This window comes from Scyliorhinus canicula, chromosome 1 (assembly GCF_902713615.1).
Source record: "Scyliorhinus canicula chromosome 1, sScyCan1.1, whole genome shotgun sequence".
Taxonomy (NCBI): Eukaryota; Metazoa; Chordata; class Chondrichthyes; order Carcharhiniformes; family Scyliorhinidae; genus Scyliorhinus; species Scyliorhinus canicula.
In genome coordinates, this window is record NC_052146.1 from 196,576,022 (window position 1) to 196,588,219 (window position 12,198).

The 12,198-nt window shown below is 41.9% G+C and overlaps 1 protein-coding gene across 1 annotated transcript; it reads left to right on the plus strand.

Annotated features, from left to right (window-relative positions):
• Positions 1 to 359: 359 nt before the first annotated feature.
• naa20 (N-alpha-acetyltransferase 20, NatB catalytic subunit) lies at positions 360 to 11,863 on the plus strand. Its single transcript, XM_038805942.1, has 6 exons — positions 360 to 500; positions 4,212 to 4,236; positions 5,217 to 5,307; positions 10,114 to 10,249; positions 10,346 to 10,491; positions 10,864 to 11,863. The coding sequence occupies exons 1-6, from the start codon at positions 448 to 450 to the stop codon at positions 10,947 to 10,949; spliced, it is 537 nt and encodes a 178-aa protein (XP_038661870.1). The 5' UTR covers positions 360 to 447; the 3' UTR covers positions 10,950 to 11,863.
• The last annotated feature ends 335 nt before the right edge of the window (positions 11,864 to 12,198 follow it).

Here is a 12,198-nt window from a genome sequence, read left to right on the forward strand (position 1 = left end):
GCGTAATTATTGCATTTGTGTTGACAGTTACAGACGCAGAGAAAAAAAACACGCAACTGTTCGCAACTCCTTCATATTGAATTAAAATGTCAAAGTTGCAAACGTGCAAAAGGAAAGAAAGCTGCTTCAGAATTGAGGACAGAGGAGGAGGGGCGTGACCGATATCAGAGGCGTGGGCATGGCTCCGAGATCGCGACTGAGGGGCGGGGAAAGGGGGCGGAGCGAGTGTGGAGGCGGGCCACGGCCGGTGAGCGAATGAGGGATTTCGTGAAGGAGCACAGGGCTGAGGGGCGGGATGAAGTGGGGGAGGGAAAGAGCCAGCGATGGGCGTGGCCAGACCGCCTGACAGGCGCGCGAAGTACGCGCTCGCGGTTATGCGCGTTCTGACGTCAGTTCCGCCGATGCCTGGCGGAAAGGTTAGTTTCCGGTGCAAGGTTGGTTGCCGAAATGACAACGTTACGAGCATTCTGCTGTGATGATCTTTTTCGCTTCAACAACATGTGAGTAAACTGGAGCGAGGTAATACAGTGAAAACTGCCCGGTAACAGTGATGTACAGGTTGCGAGTGATTAAACTCAGTGCCTGCAATAGAATCACAGCCGGAGACATTCGGCCCGTCGTGTCTAGACTGGCTTTCCCTCAGATGTTGCCAATCCTCTCCTACCCTTTCCCCATTTCCCTGTAAATACTTAGCTGTCCATCCAATTTACTTTTGAACGTTATTATCGTATCACCTCAACGTTACCTGGTTACCCATAATATCATAAGATTGTTTTCTTATGGGTATCCTTAGTAGTAGATGATCATAGTGGCAGGTGATCAGATGGCTGCTTTAGTGTCTGGAAGCCAGTGACCAGTGGCATACTACAGGGATCCATGCTGGGCCCCCTATTATATAAATGACATAGATGGCTATGTGAGGGGTAGGATCAGTAAGTTTGTGGATGACACAAAGATTGGCCGGGTGGTTAACGTGAGGTGGAGTGTCTTAGGTTACAGGAAGATATAGATAGGATGATCAAATGGACAGAAAGGTGGCAGATGGAATTTAACCTTGTAAAGTGAAAGGTGATAGACTTTGGAAGGAGTAATTTAACAAGGGAGCATTCAATGAATGGCCTGACACTGGAAAGGGCAGGTTAATAGGGTGGTGAAAAAGGCATATTGGACACACTGTTCTAAATCGAGGCATAGATTACAAAAGCAGGGAGGTCATGTTGGAGTTGTAAAAAATTTGATGAGACCACAGCTGGATTACTGAGTGCAATTCTGGTCGTCACATTATAGGTAGGATGTGATTAGCCAGGGATGGAACAGTTATAAAGAGAGGTTGGATAGGCTTGGGTTGTTTTCTCTGGAGCAGAGAAGACTGAGGGGTGACCTGATTGAGGAGTACAAGATTATGAGGGGCACGGACAGGGGGATAGGGTGCAGCTGTTCCCCTTAGTTGAAGGGTCAGTTACAAGGGGACACAAATTCAAAGTGAGGTGTGGAGGGTTTAGGGGGGATTTGAGGAAAAACATTTTTACCCAGAGAGTGGTGACGGTCTGGCACTGCCTGGGAGGGTGGTAGAGGCGGGTGGCTTCACATCCTTTAAAAAGTACCTGGATGAGTACTTCGCACGCCAGAACATTCAAGGCTTTGGGCCAAGTGCTGGCAAGTGGGATTAGGTGTACAGGTCAGGGCCTTTCGTGCATCGGTGCAGATGTGGTAGACCAAAGGGACTCTTTAGCATGTAGTATCCTGTGATTAATTACACAGCATAATATAATTCCTACAGTGCAGGAGGAGGCCATTCGACCGATCGAATCTACACTGACTCTCAAAGAGTACTTCACCTAAGACACTCCCCTTGCCCTATCCCCACAATCTCAGCTAACCTGCACAGCTTTTACACTAAGTGCCAATTTTACATGGGCAATCCCCTTAATCTGCACATCTTTGGACTGTTGGAGGAAACCGACGCAGACATGGGGAGAAAGTGTCACCCATGGATGGAATCAAACCCGGTTCCATGGAGCTGTGAGGCAGTCCAGATATTAGTCATTCATGGGGTGCTAGTAAAACAGGGTGCTTGTAACATAGGATTTAGTAGCAGTAACAGTCGATGAAGGAAGGTCAAAAATGCAAATTATTGATATGAGAAAAACATAGATAAAGGTTTGACCACAGAGCCTGCTGAGGTAAGAATGAAGGTTGGCAACTTGCAGAGATGCAAACTCAGTTTGGGATTATACAGAACATCAAGGCTGCACACAGTACTGTTCACCTTGAGTGAGAGCGCAGGGAGGAGAGGTGAATCAATGGCCAACAGGGCAGAGTTTGTGGAAGGCATTAAGAACAATAGTCTTGATCTTCTTGATGTTTCATTGAAGGAAGTTGTGGTTCATCTATGACTTCATGTCCACAGAGGCAGTGTAAAGCACAGGGATGATAGGGCTGAGATAAGTTGCGAGGTAGAGATGGGTGATCAGCTTACAAGTGGAAGTTGGCCCATGCATGTAGGCAGCACAGTGGTTAGCACTGCTGCCTCACAGCACCAGGGATCGGATTCAATTTCGGCCTTGGGTGGCACTGTGGAGTTTACACGTTCTTCCCGTGCCGGCATAGGTTTCCTCCGGGTGCTCTGGTTTCCTCCCACAGTCAAAGATGTGCTGGATAGGTGGATTTGCCTTGCTGAATTGCCCCTTAGTGTCCAAAATAGGAATTGGGAATAGGCTGGGGGTGTGCCCTGGGTGGGGTGCTCTTTCGGAGGGTCGGTGCAGACTCGATGGGCCGAATGGCCTCCTTCTGCACTGTCAGGGTTCTATGATGTCACCAAGTGAAAACATGAGCAAAATGATGGGGTGAGGATTAATTGTCGGGAGGTCTGGGCTGACGGGTTGCAGCATAGGAGAAGGTTTTGCTAGAATCCAGAAGGGTAGGAAATGTACAACACAAGGCTAGTCAGACAGAGAAAGGCAACAGAGGAGAGGCAGTGGAGAAGAATAGCATGAAAACTTGTATTAAATGCAATGGAAAGCTGAGGGATAAGACAAGGGACCATAATATGCTAATCACAGAGAATATCATTCACTGCTTTGGCCGATGTAGCCTCAGAATGGTGACTTAAATAGTAGTTAAATTGCAGGGATTCAAACAGGGAGGTTTTGCAGTGATTGATATAGCGCATACAGTGATCTACAACAACGTGACAGGACTAAATTAAGAGATTCAATGACATGTGAGTTTATAAATGAGAAATGTACAGAAACATAACCATATTTATAAACCAAAACGATTCTGCCCAGACGAGGCACTTGGGTGATTTGTGCAGCCTGCGTTGGGAACTATTCTTTCTCGGTAAAATTAATCTGCTCTTTCGCTGCAGAGATTACATGTTTAACTGCAGCACCCTTAACCGATTCATACATATCAGCACTTATTAACCTGACTGCATGATGACCAGGAATAAGCACAGAGTTCTTTCACTGCGTTAGATGCCAACTTCTAGAATGTCTGTGCGGAGCAGCCAGGCTATTGAATTAGTTGCATACTGCTGACATAGCTTCCCATTCTATCCACAAATATATCCTGTGTGTCACTGTTCAAAAGTTGTGTCGCAGCATACGACTGAACTCTGTTTCAGAACCTCAGCATATGGAAGGAGTCAGCAAGAGATATTAGTTTGCATGAAACAGGAAGATACTTCTTACTCGGGAAAATTAATACGTGTAGAATGCAATGGCAAGTACATGTTTTACTTTGGAAGGGGCTAATGTGTGAAATTAGGCACTGATAACAGTGTTTATAGTCGGCAGTGCTGGCTTCTCCTATTGCTGATTAAAGGAAATCAAACTCTTTCAAATTGATGTTGTAAATCCCAGTTGGAAGCCACTTGTAAACCCTGTCCAATACCTTGTCTTACACATGACTCTGTATTATTACTGAATGCATTCCACTATTGTATGACATTCACATAATTTTTATCTTATTAAGGTGAATTGTCTTGAAAGAGTTGTTGGCAAAAAGGTTTTGCAAAGTATGTGTCGCAGTGACATATATGACTTCAATTTGTACTGCTTGGCCCTGATGTCAGTGGGGTGAAAGTGATGCATGGCTTTGCTTGAAGGTTTTTCAAAGAACCCCAGTGCTGTGTAGCTATTGCCGGTTAATAATTTAAACAGGAGACTGAACCTCTTCTAATTTATTTCTCTTTTTTTTCTTTGCAGAAATCTGGATCCCCTTACAGAAACTGTATCCTTGTTATCGTCCATTTTCATATTGGCTTCCAGTGGGGAATCTTGTGTTAATATAACATCCAGCAGGATAGACTAGCTGTTAATTTGAGTAAATCATGATTCAGATTGGAGATATGTAGGAACACAATTATGCTTTTAGTTTATCCCTGGTTTCTTGTCATAAGCGTTATGGACGTGATATATTTTAGTCCTCGTGATTACTTCTAGCTGTTAGCTGATCTTTAATTGATGTTTAAAACCTTGGAAAGTAGTGTTATTTAATACATGCAGCTATTCGATCAGGTAGTGCTCTCACTATTGGATTTACCTTGGGAGTATCCTGAGTTGAATATGCCGCCTTCTCATTATAGCTCCTATTACCCCTTTCAGAATGAGCTGCAGTAGAAAGTTTTAATTCATTTGATGTTGTGCGTTTACATGATTGCTAGAACACCCATAATTTAGAAAAGTACAACAGTCAAACCCTAGCTCTCTCATTATCTTATGTGCATGGAATTGCAATCCTTTGTTTGGTTGATCCAGCCATTTGGAGACAGGGACTGGTAGATTTATTGAGGCCATCTGTTCTAGGTTAGCGCACAGCTTACATTAAACTCGACATTGATTATTATCAGCAAATCATTTGAAGTGGTCCGAGCTACTTTAGTTTAGATTGCAAACCCTTGCAACCCCAAACATCAGTCAGCATTGCTGCCAGTAATCTTTTTAGAAGCTGCAAATTCAGAGGCAGGTTGAAAGTCGGCTGTGGAGCTGGGAAACATATTGAACTAAGGTAGGATAAAGTAGGATTTATATTAGAAATCAGAAATGAAAGAAAATTATTTGGACAGGACGATTACATTTGACTAGCTTCCTATCACATGTCAAGAACTGCAAGCAAATAGAAGTGGCTTTTATAGAATGTCTGTTTTAGATTGGTTGATTTATTGTAAATTGTGCAGATTACTTTTGTTACTTTTCTTAAGTAATACATAGTATGGGATTCCCTTCTACCTGCAATATCTAGCTCATTGGCCAGAGTATTTCATTGTTGCGGAGGCTCCTGGAGGAGAGCTAATGGGATACAGTAAGGACCCAATGTCATGCTCACTATTATGTTCTACAGATGTCAGACAAAATAACTTATTTTTTACGATTCAGATGTACATTGTGGGTAGTTTAAGTAGTTATATTTTGTGCTTATTGACCTGCTAAGAATTTACAGAATTTTTGGTTTTCGTTTGAGGCTACTCACAACCTTGGTGTTCGTTTTTGACCCAGAGATGAGTTTCTGACCATATATCTATATCATCATTAAGACCGCCACTTATTTCCATCTCTGCAACATCGCCTGACTCCTCAGCTCATCTGCTGCTGGAACCCTCACTCATGCCCTTATTATTTCTAACATTGACTAATCCAACACACTCCAGTCTGGATTTCCATCTTTCACCAACTTAAGATCATCTAAAACTATCCTACCTATAACTACTAACTTGTACCAGGTCCCATTCACCCATCACGCTGTGCTTGCTAACCGACATTGGTTTTCAGTCAAGAATTGGTTCAGTTGTAAAATACTCGTCCTTAGTTTAAAAACCCTTGACAGAGGCAGCACGGTGGCGCAGTGGTTAGCACTGCAGCCTCATGGCTCCGAGGTTCAATCCTGGCTCTGGGTCACTGTCCATGTGGAGTTTGCACATCCTCCCCGTATTTGCGTGGGTTTCACCCCCGCAACCCAAAGATGTGCAGGTTAGGTGGATTGGCCATGCTAAATTGCCCCTTAATTGGAAAAAATGAATTGGGTACACTAAATTTAAAAACCACCCTCTACAGTCTTCCTTATTTGTGTAACCTTCTCCAGTCCTACAAACCTATGAGATATCTATATTCCTCCAATTCTGGACTCTTGCATGCTCCTGATTTTCAATATCTCTATTGTTGCTTCAGTTGCTGAGACCCTACACTCTGGAATTCTGTCCATCTCCTTTTAAGATACTCCTTAAAACCTGCCACTTTGACCAAGCTTTTGGTCATCAGTTCAAATACCTCCTTTATGGCTTGATGTTAAATTTTGTTTGATAATACTCCTGTGAAGCACCTTCATTTTGCTACGTTAAAGGTGCTATTTAAATGCAAGTTATTGTAATGAAAATTTGTGTTGACATGTATTATGTTTCCACATTTTGTTTTTCACAGTTGACTCATTTGTATTTTTTTTTAAGAAATGCCAAATCTATTTTGTTTTTAAAAAAAAATACATTAAGCACTCACTCATTTTCACCCCATTACATTTCTTCAAAAATGAATGTGCAAAGAAATGAGAAATCCTCCTAGAACACAAATTACTGGAGTGAGAATGCTGTTTCTTGACTGACTGCGGCATGTTGGCACAGTGATTAGCCCTGCCGCTGCACAGTGCCAGGGACTCTGGTTCGATTCCAAATGTAGGTGACTATGTGGGGAGTTGCACTTTCTCACCATGTCTGCATGTGTTTCTTCTGGGTACTCTGGTTTCCTCCCACAGCCCAAAGATGTGGAGGTTAAGTGGATTGACCATGCTAAAATTGCCCCTTAGTGTCCAAAGATGTGCAGGCTAGGTGGATTGGCCATGCTAAATTGCTCCTTAGTGTCTAAAGGTTAGATGAGGTTATGGGGTTAGGACAGGGGAGTGCTATAGGGTGCCTAGATAGGGTGCTATTTCGGTTGGTGGGCGAAGACTTGATGGGTCGAATGACCTCCTTCTGCACTGTATGGATTCTATGTTATTTATCTGCAGTCAGTCTTTGTGTCCTTAACTGGACAGATACTAAACTTTACAATGGACAATGTTCTTTACTTTGTAAAATCATGTGAAATTATCATGAGAGGTGTCAGCAGAAATTTGCTAGTTACACAAGTGTACATTGCTCAGTGTACCTTTCCAGCATGAAAGAAGTCTCTTTTTTCAGGGACAGGTGAAAGTGATTATCGTCATTTTTAGTGTCTGAAAAGCGCCCCAGTATGACGAGTGGGAATCTAGAGGTTTTTAATTGGCTGTAACAGTCCGCTTCTCAAAAGACAAACACATCATGATCTCCAATATGAACAGCTATTAAGCACTTGACGTCATCCAGTGATTACTTAAGAGTCATTAGACTCTAGGCCTAGAAAACATGCGTCTTAATCTTGAAAACCAAATTAAAAGTCTGCATTACATGGTATAATCCCCATAACATATATGTTTTGAATTTGGCATGGCACGTTAGGAAGGGAAACCAAGTCTTTTCCTGTCATGGCTTTGAAAGCAGACCAAGGCAGGTCAGCAGCACGGTTCGATTCCCGTAACAGCCTCCCCGTACAGGTGCCGGAATGTGGCGACTAGGGGCTTTTCACAGTAACTTCCTTCGAAGCCTACTCGTGACAAGTGATTTCATTTCATTTCATGCTTCCACTTACATACATACTTTCATACGAGATTCGCTAACAATTTAATCTCCTTAACATGATCAACTTCTGCTTGATGCAAAGTATTCCTTAGCTATCTAAGTTCATAGAAATACTTTCATCACTTTATCCAAACTGGAAATGCCAAATGAAAATTGAAGCTTTTCACTTGACATGCTTATTCCCTGCAAAATTAGCTGTTTGTCACCCGCAAATCCACCAAGTACATCAAGTGGCACATATTGGCAGCATTGATTCAACTTTTTCATAAGTTCAGAAGACACAGGAGTGGAATTAGGCCATTTGGCCCAACGAGCCTGCTCCGCCATTCATTCATGGCTGATCTCATCCTGGCATTAACATCATCATCTTGCTTGTTCTCCATAACCTCTCAAACCATTACCATTTTAAAAAGGCTTCCATATTACTTTTCATTCTGGTGGCATAAGAATTTTGGGTTGCATTTCATTAAAATATATAGTAAGTGGTGTTTGAATGGAAACATATTTTAGTGTAAGTGGATCAAAGGAAGATAGAATGAAAAGTTCCACATGTATAAGACATCAGAAAGCAATGTAGCATCGCAGCCTGGTTCAAAAGGCAGGTAACTTCATCCGTAGGTGACTCGCTATTTTAATTTATAATTTGATTCAAAGTAAATGAATCGGTGTTTCCAAAGTTTGCTCTGTATTCTTGTCTGGAGACAATGTTTCTCTTTAAAAATATGGGTTCCTCGACTTAACAATTCAAATAGCACCTGCATCAATTTCCCACATTCTGCCTCCCTCCCTATTTAAATAAGGGCGCTACGTCAGAATTCTTCCAATCCAGTGGAACCTTTCCTGTGTCCAGGAATTTTGGAATATCATAATCAATGGATCCACTATCCCCAGTTCCTTTAACACGCTAGGATGTAGGCCATCAGGCCTGGGGGACCATTTCCCTATTGATGTTGATTTTTCTAAGTTCCTCCCTTTCTATTATCTTTGAATTGCCTATTCCTATAGGAATGGTACTAGTGTCCTCCACTGTGGAAAAGTATTGATTTAGCATCTTAGCCATTTCTATGTTCCCCACGATTAACTCTCTGGTTTCATCTTTCTTTTTTTTTAAATTTTAGAGTGCCCAATTATTTTTTTCCAATTAAGGGGCAATTTAGCGTGGCCAATCCACCTATCCTGCACATCTTTTGGGTTGTGGGGTGAAACCCACGCAGACACGGGGAGAATGTGCAAACTCCTCACGGACAGTGACCCAGGGCCGGGATTCGAACCCGGGTCCTCAGCACCGTAGGCAGCAATGCTAACCACTGTGCCACCGTGCTGCCCTGGTTTCATCTTTCAAGGGACCAACATTCACTTTAGCGACTCTCTTCCCTTTTATGTACTTATTGAAGCTTTTGCTATCCTTTTTGATATTTTCAAACTTGAAACATAAAGGGCGCGATTCTCCGCTCCCCATGCCGGGTGGGAGAATCGTGGGAGGGCCCCCGACTAATTTCACGACCCCCTGGCGCCCCGTTTTTCATGGCGACCGGCGATTCTCCGACCCGGATGGGCCGAGCGGCCTGCTGTTCGCGACCGTTTCACGATGGCGGCAACCACACCTGGTCACTGCTGTCGTGAAATCGCCGTGAGATGCCCGTTTTGGGGCTTGTAGGGGGCCTGGTGGGGAATGAGCACCACGACTGCTCGGGAGGGGACAGGCCCGCGATCGGTGCCCACCGATCGTCGGGTCGGTGTCTCAATCGGACGCAATATTTCCCCTCCGCTGCCCCGCAAGATCAAGCCACCATGTCTTGCGGGGCGGTTAAGGGGAAAGACGGCCACCGTGCATGTGTGGGTTCGAGCTGTCAGCCGTCGTGACGTCAGCCGCGCATGTGCGGGTTGGCGAATGCGTGGCTGACGTCACATAGGCTCGGCCGAGTTCACAACGGCCCTTCCGATTTTTCCCGGGAGCGGAGAATTCCGCCCAAAGTTTTAAAAGGTTTTGAGGCTGCTATCTAACAGTGTTTATAATTTTCTCAATTTTAATTCTAAACATTTTTCTGGCAGTGAGGCAGATGAGCCATGTGCAGCCATTTAAGATTTTTAAATTCTGCTTTCCTTAGTTTGAGAGCAGTGTAGGTGGATAATGTAACCATGGTGTTTTTCGGCCTCTGTCTAAAACACACCATTTTCAGTGTACCGTATCACTTTTCTCTAAGAGCTTACATACAGTTCAAAGTGTTGTTATTAGGTAAACACAGCAGCTGCTTTGCACACAAAGATCTTACACACCGTCACTGGGTGCACTAAGCTATTGGAACTCCACTTGGGTTTGAAAAATGGAGAATTTGGATAAATGAAAATCGGTAATTATGATCAGAGGTTACAACCACTTATAAAATGCAATGAGAAGTTTGGTGTGAAACTTGTGTGTAATGTTTAATGAGTAAAAAGAGCTTTTTTGATTGGTTCTTATTAAGTTATGGGGAAAGCTGAAGGATCAGTGGCAAGAGAGGAATGGCATGGACACGTAACAGCTTTATCTGTAGCTCCAGAATTTAGACGCTTGGGGTTGGCAGCTAAACTAATGGAACTGCTGGAGGAAATATCTGAAAGGTTGGTGTATCTATTTTAACAATTAATATACACCAAATAGAAAATATACATATTAAAATTGTCAGGAACTGATGAATACTTTGTCTTTTACTATAGAAAGGGTGGATTCTTTGTTGATCTATTTGTACGAGTATCCAATCAAGTAGCAGTGAACATGTACAAACAGCTTGGCTACAGTGTCTACCGAACTGTGATAGAATACTACTCAGCTAGCAATGGAGAACCTGATGAAGATGCTTACGGTATGATTGTGAATTTCTGTGTAATATATTGAAAATAAAACCGTGATCAGTGATGATTATGGTATGGATAATACATGTGGGCATTCCATTGATTATTTTAAAATGGGCTATGAAAATATCTGGATTTATCAGAGTTCATTTATGAAGCTATTCATTTTTATGAGGTTCCTTGTCTCACTCAGTTACAAGTGTGAAAGATAGTTGGAAGTTACCAGTGATGATGTTCCCTCCACAAGTGACAGCCAGTGGCAGAGCTTTTACTATAATTTGTAATTGAGAAAATATTTTTATGAATTGCATTTTTAATGAATTGTGTTAAGCAGCTTCCATTAAGTCATTTTTTGTACCCACTTTTTTTCTTTTCTATAACAGATATGAGAAAAGCCTTATCAAGAGATACAGAGAAGAAATCAATAATACCCCTTCCTCACCCAGTCAGGCCCGAAGATATTGAATAACCTTAAGCTGTGGCTCTTGGGCAATTTGTAAAGCAAGAGAAAACTATTACTTTTGCTGTTTTAATATGAGAATGCTGAGAATTGCAAGGAAAGTTTGAATATTTTATTAAAGGACAGCGTATTCCTCAGTATTTCAGTACTGCAGGTAAACGTCAAATTTATATTTTAAAGAGAAATTTGAGGCCTAGTATCCCACATTTGGTTTATAGTCCCAAGAGCCACAGCTTTATCATGAAATGTTTGTTTTGCATTTTTCTCCCCCGGTAGATAATAATAGCCGTTGAACTACATTATGTATGTTTGCAAAGAGATTTTGTATTTACATCATAAATGATTTGTGTAAAATGTAATTTTTTGTCACTTTTGTGATATGTTTGTATGTTGACTCTTTGAGTCTGTTTCTGTTTGGTTAAACAATTGCAGGCAGAAGTGTCTAGGCTGTCTGTTGAGGAAAACGACAATGTTTCAGGAAAGCTGAGAGTGGAGTTAAATTTGCAACACTGACATTGCATACAAGTGTGGTGAAGAACACCATTGCATTTGTTAATCACTGGGAAAAGTATTATCTAATGAATTTATACTGATAATGTTGGCACTTTAAACTCAAGGCCTGTAGTATCTTTATGGAGTTTTAAAAAAAGTTATTAACTAGAGCAGAAATCTGTATCACAGAAAACAGCAATTATTTTAATTTGCAGTTAGTCCAACTATCAGCCGATATACCTGCGGTTTGTGAGAAAGAATGGGAAGGGAAGATAAGAAAATTCTATAGTCTTGGCAGTCCCAACATTTTGATGGTCAGAGAATCTCCTGAATTGATTCAAATCACTTTCTTTAAAAGTGTAATATTTGTTCTGTTTTATTGTAATATTAACATGGTGCTGTAATAAACTGTCAAGCTAAGTTTCAAACAATCCTTTTGGTACAAGTATACAAAACATGCACTGATTCAATGTGGAGATCTTGTAATTTGCCCAGGAATTGTTCCTTTTGTGATGACGGAATCCTGAATTAATGTCACGCATGGTTCTCGGTTGCAAAATGGACAGGAAATAGTTATGGGCTAATGTTGAATTTTATTTCTTGCATTTAAAAAAACAACTTTTTATTTAAATGTGCAAACTGAGGAGAAATAATTCCGAAAAGTTTGGTCCAGAGTCATCCAGACTCAACATTAGCTCCCTTCGCTCTCTCTACAAAAGCTGTCAGACCGGCTGATTGTCCAGTGTTTTCTGTTTTTGTTTGATTC

Bases quoted from the DNA above. Each gene is read 5' to 3' on its own strand.
- naa20 (XM_038805942.1), top strand. From the start codon at position 448: ATGACAACGTTACGAGCATTCTGCTGTGATGATCTTTTTCGCTTCAAC. The intron at 4,237-5,216 runs GTATCCTTGTTA...AGTAATACATAG, and splicing joins TGGATCCCCTTACAGAAACT to TATGGGATTCCCTTCTACCT. The intron at 10,492-10,863 runs GTATGATTGTGA...TTTCTATAACAG, and splicing joins ACCTGATGAAGATGCTTACG to ATATGAGAAAAGCCTTATCA.